Genomic DNA, 10,544 nt, shown 5'->3' on the forward strand with positions numbered 1-10,544 from the left:
GGCCGAAACCGAAAGTTGATCAAGAACCGACACGAAACAGGACAGAAAGAGAGAGAGAAGGGGAGGGTGGAGACGACCTGCATCGCCGGCTAGCTTTCTTTTCTTCCCGTGTGGTCAGAATAGTTCTGCCGGGCAGAAAGTATCATTAACAGGACGCGCAGGTTTGCACCAGGGGCAGCCCGGGCCGTGGAAAGCGCAGTTCCGCCGTTTCTCGGGAGCAGGTCACTGAACGCGCCGCCAGCATGTCCAAGACCGCCGTACTCAAGGCCGGCAAAGCCAACCTGCTGAAGGTAGGGCTCGCTGAGACACGCAGGGCCGGTGGGCGCGCCGTGACGTGTGCGTGGCTGCTGGGAGAAAAAGGTCGCGGTCGTGCGTGGACGGTATCTCTCCCGGATAATGCAGCGGGACGGAGGAGGAGGGGGGGGTCGGTGCGTGACTCTGCACTCGTGCGGTGGACCTGAGACGGGAGGAGCTCACGTCCCACCCCCGAGCTCTCTGCCCACGGAGTGTCGTGGGGTCAGTGTGAGGTGGGGTTCATCACCGGGAAGCGTTGCTCCCTCCCCACGGCGACACGGGAGAGAGAGGAGGGGACAGGCGGACGCTCCCGGGAGTTTCTCCGCCGGGAGAGAGAGCGGGGACCTGACACGGCGGGCTCCGGCTCGAGGGACCGGCTCTTCCGGTCGCGCCCGGCGGACGGCACGGGTCGGCACGCGGTGAAGGCGCACGAGCGCGTCTCCCCCGCGGGCCAACTGCAGCCGCTGGGCGCGCGCAGGAGCCTTGGCCTCGGCGTGGCTCGTGGGGGGGAAAAAGTCCCTCGCGCTGCTGGGTGGGTTTCGGCGCTCTCGGCGAAAGTGAAAGTAGATCCGTCTGTGCGGCTGGTCTGCTGGAATTCCCCTCCTGCGGCACCGGCACAGTCACACACCCGGGCCCTGGGTGGTTCTGGGTAATCTGTCTCCGGGGGTAACAGGCCCTGGGTGATTCTGGGTAATCTCTCTCTGGGGGTGTCTGGTCCTGGGTGGTTCTGGGTAATCTCTCTCTGGGGGTGTCTGGCCCTGGGTGGTTCTGGGTAATCTCTCTCTGGGGGTGCCTGGCCCTGGGTGGTTCTGGGTAATCTCTCTCTGGGGGTGACTGGCCCTGGGTGGTTCTGGGTAATCTCTCTCTGGGGGTGCCTGGCCCTGGGTGATTCTGGGTAATCTCTCTCTGGGGGTGTCTGGCCCTGGTGGTTCTGGGTAATCTCTCTCTGGGGGTGACTGGCCCTGGGTGAATCTGGGTAATCTCTCTCTGGGGGTGAATGGCCCTGGGTGGTTCTGGGTAATCTCTCTCTGGGGGTGACTGGCCCTGGGTGAATCTGGGTAATCTCTCTCTGGGGGTGACTGGCCCTGGGTGAATCTGGGTAATCTCTCTCTGGGGGTGCCTGGCCCTGGGTGGTTCTGGGTAATCTCTCTCTGGGGGTAACAGGCCCTGGGTGATTCTGGGTAATCTCTCTCTGAGGGTGTCTGGCCCTGGGTGGTTCTGGGTAATCTCTCTCTGGGGGTGACTGGCCCTGGGTGGTTCTGGGTAATCTCTCTCTGGGGGTGCCTGGCCCTGGGTGATTCTGGGTAATCTCTCTCTGGGGGTGCCTGGCCCTGGGTGATTCTGGGTAATCTCTCTCTGGGGGTGTCTGGCCCTGGTGGTTCTGGGTAATCTCTCTCTGGGGGTGACTGGCCCTGGGTGAATCTGGGTAATCTCTCTCTGGGGGTGAATGGCCCTGGGTGGTTCTGGGTAATCTCTCTCTGGGGGTGAATGGCCCTGGGTGGTTCTGGGTAATCTCTCTCTGGGGGTGACTGGCCCTGGGTGAATCTGGGTAATCTCTCTCTGGGGGTGACTGGCCCTGGGTGAATCTGGGTAATCTCTCTCTGGGGGTAACTGGCCCTGGGTGAATCTCAGAGAGAGGTTCTGGGTAATCTCTCTCTGGGGGTGACTGGCCCTGGGTGAATCTGGGTAATCTCTCTCAGGGGGTGACTGGCCCTGGGTGATTTTGGGTAATCTCTCTCTGGGGGTGACTGGCCCTGGGTGGTTCTGGGTAATCTCTCTCTGGGGTGCCTGGCCCTGCCCAGGAGCAGTGAGCCGCAGCCAGCAGGACCAGGACAGGGGTCTGTGTCCAGGCCCTGCGGGGGTGGCAGAGAGTGAGGGCTCAGAGAGCCCAGATCGCACAGCCAGTCCTGCGGCTCCTGTGCTTTGGCACAGGCTGGCCGTGTCTGTGGCAGAGAAGGAAGAAGGTGAGAAAGGCTGATCTGTGAGGGGAGGAGACAGAGTGCGAGGTGGCGTGGTGGTGAGCACCTCTGCCTCGCAGCGCTGGGGCCCTGGGTTCAGTTCCTGGGGTGCTGTCTGTGTGGAGTCTGCATGTTCTCCCCGTGTTCGTGTGGGATTCCTCCTGGGGCTCCAGTTTCCTCCCGCAGTCCAGAGACATGCTGGTGGGTTAACTGGCCCTGGTGTGAGTGTGTGAGTGTGTGTGTCTGTGTGTCTTCCTGGCTCCCCCCCGCCCCCCCGACTGTGTACTGGATGAAGCCATTGGGAAGTGAATCAGAGTGATTTGCACCACAGAGTCACTCAGGTAGAAGGTCCTGTATTTCTTGCCGTGTAGAAGACTCCAGGGTGTCTTTCTACAGTGTGACCAGCACCACTCACAGTGAAGGTGGAAGACTGAGTGTAAAGGGTTAAAGTGCACCAGGCTCTGTTTAACGCTAATAGCAGACCGGGAGCACACCCATGCGCACACCCAAACCCACACCCACACACTCTGGTGCCTTGCTGCTCTGCTCATGCTGAAATGCCACAAGCCCATCTCTGTGTTTCTCTGCTTGTCTTCCAGGTGGAAAACTTCCGGCAGTCTCTGTTCAAGCAGGTCAGTGAGAGACCGAGGACACCGTGGGGTGTTTCCAAGGACTGTGTTAAGCGTCTGACGTCGGTACACTGTGATGATGATGCTGTAGGAGACGCTGACGTCTGTACACTGTGATGATGATGCTGTAGGAGACGCTGACATCTGGACACTGTGACGTGACGCTGTAGGAGACACTGACGTCTGGACACTGTGACAGTTACGCTGTAGGAGACGCTGATGTCTGGACACTGTGACGTGACGCTGTAAGTTTAGTTGACGTCTGTACACTGTGACGGTGATGCTGTAGGTTTAGCTGATGACTGTACACTGTGACGGTGATGCTATAAGTTTGGCTGACGTCTTGGCTGAAGTTTGGCTGACATCTGTACACTGACGGTGATGCTGTAAGTTTGGCTGATGACTGTACACTGTGACGTGATGCTGTAAGTTTGGCTGACGTCTGTACACTCTGACGGTGATGCTGTGGGTTTAGCTGATGACTGTACACTGTGACGTGATGCTGTAAGTTTAGTTGACGTCTGTACACTGACGGTGATGCTGTGGGTTTAGCTGATGTCTGTACACTGACGGTGATGCTGTAAGTTTGGCTGACGTCTGTACACTGTGACGGTGATGCTGTGGGTTTAGCTGATGACTGTACACTTTGATGTTCCAGGCAGATAATCTGTTCTCTGATGAAATTCCCAAGAAGATCATACAGCTGGACAACCTGCTGAAGGTACCACTTTATGAGTGACTACAGTCAGTGTTAATGTGTCTGGTCAGTGTGTAATGTACCGTAGTGTTGGGTCAGTGTGTCTGTATTAACCCCACTCTGTCCATCTCAGGAGGATGAGCTCAATGTACAGGACCTTTCTTCTCTCCACGCGCCGCTGGACATTCCCATTCCCGACCCTCCAAAATCCGACGATGAGGTCAGCTTCTGAAATTACAGTCCATCCAGTCAAGTAAATGTAGAGTTAGTGTCATTATAATCTCAGTGAATCACTAATCAAGATCACAGTCCAGTCAGTCCAGTCCAGCCTGGAGTGTCTCACACTGCTCTGTCAGTGTCAGTGGAGTCTGATTATTATCTCAGTGAATCACTAATCAAGATCACAGTCCAGTCAGTCCAGTCCAGCCTGGAGAGTCTCACACTGCTCTGTCAGTGTCAGTGGGAGTCTGTGATTATGATCAAAATTATTGATGCTCCTGATGTCTTCTGATACTGCAGGAAATGGAGACAGACAAGGATGAAGAGGAGAAGAAGAAGAAGAAGCGTGAGTGAGCCCTGCCCTGTGCTGTTTCAAGTCCGTGGCTCCGGAAGGTGTGTCTGTATCAACCCCCCTCTCTCCTCTCTCCCCTCTCCCCTCGCGCAGCTCCCAAGTGTGGCTACCTCAAAGGCAACGAGCGCATCGTGGCTCTGCTGGACAGGGTGAAGCCAGAGATCAGAGCCCTGAAGGAGACTTGCATTGTGGTGAGCAGCGGGCATCCCGTGCAGTAATTACACTGTCATAACCTTGTAATAAGCCTGTAGTTACACTACAGGACTCAGCGTTGTCATAACAGGGGGGTGTTGGACAGAGAACGTGACAAGGGCTTGTGCTCTCCATGGCCCCAGGGTCCCTGACCCTTCATGGCCAGGGTACGGGACAGTGGGGCTGGTGTAGGGGGACTGAGTGTCGGGAGGTGAGTAAGTGCCCGTGTGTCTGGCTGAGGGTTTACTCTTGTAGGTTCATTCGGAGAGGAGCTGGAACAGAACCTCTACTACAGGTGCTGCGCGCGACTGTGCGTCGGTGTGCTGGACTACAGGCGCTGCGCGCGACTGTGCGTCGGTGTGCTGGACTACAGGCGCTGCGCGCGACTGTGCGTCTGTGTGCTGGGCTACAGGTGCTGCGCGCGACTGTGCGTCGGTGTGCTGGACTACAGGCGCTGCGCGCGACTGTGCGTCTGTGTGCTGGACTACAGGCGCTGCGCGCGACTGTGCGTCTGTGTGCTGGACTACAGGCGCTGCGCGCGACTGTGCGTCGGTGTGCTGGACTACAGGTGCTGCGCGCGACTGTGCGTCTGTGTGCTGGACTACAGGTGCTGCGCGCGACTGTGCGTCGGTGTGCTGGACTACAGCAGCTCCGCGTGACTGTGCGTCTGTGTGCTGGACTACAGGCGCTGCGCGCGACTGTGCGTCGGTGTGCTGGACTACAGGCGCTGCGCGCGACTGTGCGTCGGTGTGCTGGACTACAGGCGCTGCGCGTGACTGTGCGTCTGTGTGCTGGGCTACAGGCACTGCGCGCGACTGTGCGTCTGTGTGCTGGACCACAGGCGCTGTGCGCGACTGTGCGTCTGTGTGCTGGGCTACAGGTGCTGCGCGCGACTGTGCGTCTGTGTGCTGGGCTACAGGCGCTACGCGCGACTGTGCGTCTGTGTGCTGGGCTACAGGCGCTACGCGCGACTGTGCGTCTGTGTGCTGGACTACAGGCGCTGCGCGCAACTGTGCGTCGGTGTGCTGGACTACAGGCGCTGGGCAGCCGCGTGCGTGCGTTGAAGCCCACTGTGCGTGACTGTGTGTGTAAAGTTGTCGGCTTCTCTCTGAGACTTGGTCTGACTCCAGTGACCTCTCCTGCCATCTCTCAGGTCTCCTGCTGGATTCAGCACCTCATTCCCAAAATCGAAGATGGGAATGACTTTGGAGTTGCAATACAGGTAACCAGTCAGTTAGGCATTAATTAATCTACTGCGCTTGACTTCTCTCAGTGCTGCTACTCCAGTGTTACTCACTGCTCTTTCTACTGCGCTTGACTTCTCTCAGTGCTGCTACTCCAGTGTTACTCACTGCTCTTTCTACTGTGCTTGACTTCTCTCAGTGCTGCTACTCCAGTGTTACTCACTGCTCTTTCTACTGTGCTTGACTTCTCTCAGTGCTGCTGCTACTCCAGTGTTACTCACTGCTCTTTCTACTGTGCTTGACTTCTCTCAGTGCTGCTACTCCAGTGTTACTCACTACTCTTTCTACTGTGCTTGACTTCTCTCAGTGCTGCTGCTACTCCAGTGTTACTCACTGCTCTTTCTACTGTGCTTGACTTCTCTCAGTGCTACTACTCTCAGTGCTGCTGCTACTGCTGCTCTACTCCAGTGTTACTCACTGCTGCTGTGTTTTCAGGAGAAGATTCTGGAGAGAATAACTGCTGTCAAGACTAAAGTAGAGGGCTTTCAGACCAACATCTCAAAGTAAGAGCTGTCTGATATTCTGTATATGTGCATTTTCACTGGTGATTAGAGGGAGTTTTTTTACATAACGATGGTTATTATTATTGCAGGTATTTCTCAGAGAGAGGTGATGCTGTGGCTAAAGCTTCCAAAGAAACTCATGTGGTAAGTTTTAGTCTTAACATGAACACCACACTGAGAGAGAGGGGTCAATACAGACACACTGACTGACTGGACACTCCTGTACATTAACACTGCACTGAGAGAGAGGGGTTCATACAGACACCCTGACTGACTGGACACTCCAGTACATTAACACTGCACTGAGAGAGAGGGGTTCATACAGACACACTGACTGGACACACCAGTACATTAACACTGCACTGAGAGAGAGGGGTTCATACAGACACACTGACTGGACACTCCAGTACATTAACACTGCACTGAGAGAGAGGGGTTCATACAGACACACTGACTGGACACTCCAGTACATTAACACTGCACCGAGAGAGAGGGGGGTTAATACAGACACACTGACTGGACACTCCAGTACATTAACACTGCACTGAGAGAGAGGGGTTCATACAGACACACTGACTGACTGGACACTCCAGTACATTAACACTGCACTGAGAGAGAGGGGTTCATACAGACACACTGACTGACTGGACACTCCAGTACATTAACACTGCACTGAGAGAGAGGGGTTCATACAGACACACTGACTGACTGGACACTACAGTACATTAACACTGCACTGAGAGAGAGGGGTTCATACAGACACACTGACTGACTGGACACTCCAGTACATTAACACTGCACTGAGAGAGAGGGGTTCATACAGACACACTGACTGACTGGACACTCCTGTACATTAACACTGCACTGAGAGAGAGGGGTTCATACAGACACCCTGACTGACTGGACACTCCAGTACATTAACACTGCACTGAGAGAGAGGGGTTCATACAGACACACTGACTGGACACACCAGTACATTAACACTGCACTGAGAGAGAGGGGTTCATACAGACACACTGACTGGACACTCCAGTACATTAACACTGCACTGAGAGAGAGGGGTTCATACAGACACACTGACTGGACACTCCAGTACATTAACACTGCACCGAGAGAGAGGGGGGTTAATACAGACACACTGACTGGACACTCCAGTACATTAACACTGCACTGAGAGAGAGGGGTTCATACAGACACACTGACTGACTGGACACTCCAGTACATTAACACTGCACTGAGAGAGAGGGGTTCATACAGACACACTGACTGACTGGACACTCCAGTACATTAACACTGCACTGAGAGAGAGGGGTTCATACAGACACACTGACTGACTGGACACTACAGTACATTAACACTGCACTGAGAGAGAGGGGTTCATACAGACACACTGACTGACTGGACACTCCAGTACATTAACACTGCACTGAGAGAGAGGGGTTCATACAGACACACTGACTGACTGGACACTCCAGTACATTAACACTGCACTGAGAGAGAGGGGTTCATACAGACACACTGACTGGACACTCCAGTACATTAACACTGCGCTGAGAGAGAGGGGTTCATACAGACACACTGACTGACTGGACACTCCAGTACATTAACACTGCACTGAGAGAGAGGGGTTCATACAGACACACTGACTGCTCTGGAATCAGTCTAAAGCTTGTCAGTCATTCTGGATCAGTAAATACTGCCAGAGGACAGTTTTCTGATCTTTATTGACGCCATCAGGCCACTACATCCCTTTACAATCCCTGATCAATGTGCTGGACTGGTCTCTTCTCACCTGTCTCATGTTAATAACCTTTCTCTATCTCTCTGTCTCTCCCTGTCTCTCTCAGATGGACTACCGCGTTCTGGTTCATGAGAGGGACGAGGCAGTGTACTCTGAGATCAGGGTCATCCTGCTGGACATCCGCGGCTTCTACGTGAGTTTTGGAGACATTTGGGGGCGTCGAGACTGAGGGAGAGGAGGAAGACTGCTGCTGAATGTGGTCAGCAGGTCTTCCTCAGAGAGCAAATGTGGTCCAGGGCATCTGTCAGCTAGAGCATTTGTCAGTACAGTCAGTGTATCAGTACAATCTCTGTGTCACTACAGTCGGTGTGCCGGGCAGTCACTGTATCAGTACAGTAAGTGTGCCGGGCAGTCACTGTATCAGTACAGTCGGTGTGTCAGTCACTGTTTCAGTACAGTCTGTATGTCGGTCATTCACTGTGTCAGTACAGTCGGTGGGTCAGTACAGCTGGTGTGTCGGTCAGTCACTGTGTCGGTACAATCTGTGTGTTGGTTAGTCACTGTGTCAGTACAGTCGCTGTGTTGGTCAGTCATGGTGTCGGTACAGTCTCTGTCAGTACAGTCGGTGTGTCGGTCAGTCACTGTATCGGTACAGTCGGTGTGTCGGTCAGTCACTGTATCGGTACAGTCGGTGTGTCAGTCATTCACTGTGTCAGCATAGTCGGTGGGTCAGTACAGCCGATGTATCGGACAGTCACTGTATCAGTACAGCCGATGTATCGGACAGTCACTGTATCAGTACAGTCGGTGTGTTGGACAGTCACTGTATTGGTACAGCCGATGTATTGGTCTGTTACTGTATTGGTACAGCCGGTGTGTCGATCACTCACTGTGTCAGTACAGTCGGTGTGTCGGTCAATCGCTATATCGATACAGATGGTGTGTCGGTCACTCACTGTGTCAGTACAGTCACTGTATCGGTACAGTCGGAGTGTCAGTACAGTCACTGTATTGGTACAGCCGATGTATTGGTCTGTTACTGTATTGGTAAAGCCGGTGTGTCGATCACTCACTGTGTCAGTACAGTCGGTGTGTCGGTCAATCGCTATATCAGTACAGTCGGTGTGTCGGTCACTCTCTGTGTCAGTACAGTCACTGTGTCAGCAGAGTCGTTGTTTCGGTCAGTCACTGTGTCAGTACAATCGGTGTGTCGGTCAGTCACTGTATCAGTACAGTCTCTGTCAGTACAGACGGTGTGTCGGTCAGTCACGCTGTCGGTACAGTCTCTGTCAGTACAGACGGTGTGTCGGTCAGTCACTGTATCGGTACAGTCGGTGTGTTGGTCAGTCACGGTGTCGTCAGTCAGTTGGTGTGGACGTGCACTCAGTGTGTCAGTTTAATATGTGACTGTTTTTAGACTGTATGCAAGCTGGTTTCCCAGTTTCTGATTTTCAGTGGATTTCATTCTACAATTAACCTGTTGATCTGTCTCTTACTGCAGGCGGAGCTGTATGACATCATCAGCAAGAACCAGGACAAGGTGACCAACCCCAAGGGCGAGGAGAAACCATCTATGTACTGAGAGCGGGGGGAGGAGGAGAGGGAGAAACCACCCCTGTGCTTAGCGGGGGGTGGCAGGCCTGGGGCAGAAAGAGTGAGGGGGACAGAGAGACAGTGGGGTCCCATGGTTGGCTTTCAGTGGCGTGAGTCACCCTCATTTCCCGTGACAGTTGCTGTTCTGTCACCTGTACCACAGTTTTACAGTCTGCAGTAGTGTTTTAAGGCTTCAGTTTTACACAAATAAAACATAGCTCCCAGAATGCCCGGCTCCTGGACTCACTCACTGCTTGTATCGATCGTGTCATCATGAGCAGCAGCTCTTTCTGCTGTAAACCCCCAGGGCAGGGCGATCTGACAGTACTGGGGCGTTTTTCTCAGCAATATTACCGCCCGGGGAGAAGTGTGATCCCGATGTGACAGATCGTTTCCCCTTTTACAGTACACTGAGGCCTCTCTGCTGCACAGCGTGGGGCTATCCCACCTACCTCTTCAACTACCCATCCTGTCCTGAGGCTCATAGGAGAGTCCCACACTGACAGGCTGGAGGAACTGAGTCTCTTTAGTCTGAAGGGAGTGTCCCACACTGACAGGCTGGAGGAACTGAGTCTCTTTAGTCTGAAGGGAGTGTCCCACGCTGACAGGCTGGAGGAACTGAGTCTCTTTAGTCTGAAGGGAGTGTCCCACACTGACAGGCTGGAGGAACTGAGTCTCTTTAGTCTGAGGGGGGTGTCCCACGCTGACAGGCTGGAGGAACTAAGTATCATTACATGAGTGCATACATGAGACTTCGAGAGGACCTGATTCAAGCGTTTAGGATCTTCAAAGACACTGCCAACACAGTGGAGTCCTTCCCAGTGAAGAGTGAAACATGAGGACACAAGTGAAAAACACATGAAAGTGCCTTTAAATCTGAGAGCAGCAGGGCACGGCTGGGAGTGGGGAACAAGCTGCCCAGCCATGTTGTTGAAGCTGATACCCTGGCTTCTCTCCAGACACAGCTGGGTGAGACCCTCCAGTCAGGACAGGAAGCTCTTCTTTACACAGAGGGTGGTGGGGGTGGGGAACAAGCTGCCCAGCCATGTTGTTGATACCCTGGCTTCTCTCCAGACACAGCTGGGTGAGCTCCTCCAGTCAGGACAGGAGGCTCTTCTTTAC

The 10,544-nt window shown here is 54.2% G+C and overlaps 1 protein-coding gene across 1 annotated transcript; it reads left to right on the forward strand.

Moving 5' to 3' along the window:
• The first annotated feature begins 28 nt into the window (after positions 1 to 28).
• psme2 (proteasome activator subunit 2) lies at positions 29 to 9,649 on the forward strand. Its single transcript, XM_088637990.1, has 11 exons — positions 29 to 290; positions 2,852 to 2,884; positions 3,540 to 3,602; positions 3,712 to 3,798; positions 4,098 to 4,143; positions 4,243 to 4,340; positions 5,495 to 5,563; positions 6,021 to 6,088; positions 6,178 to 6,232; positions 7,936 to 8,022; positions 9,331 to 9,649. Exons 1-11 carry the CDS (start codon positions 243 to 245, stop codon positions 9,409 to 9,411), a joined length of 735 nt encoding a protein of 244 aa, XP_088494116.1. The 5' UTR covers positions 29 to 242; the 3' UTR covers positions 9,412 to 9,649.
• Positions 9,650 to 10,544: the final 895 nt, after the last annotated feature.

The sequence above is a fragment of the Lepisosteus platostomus genome, chromosome 6 (assembly GCF_059453375.1).
Source record: "Lepisosteus platostomus isolate fLepPlt1 chromosome 6, fLepPlt1.hap1, whole genome shotgun sequence".
Lineage (NCBI taxonomy): Eukaryota > Metazoa > Chordata > Actinopteri > Semionotiformes > Lepisosteidae > Lepisosteus > Lepisosteus platostomus.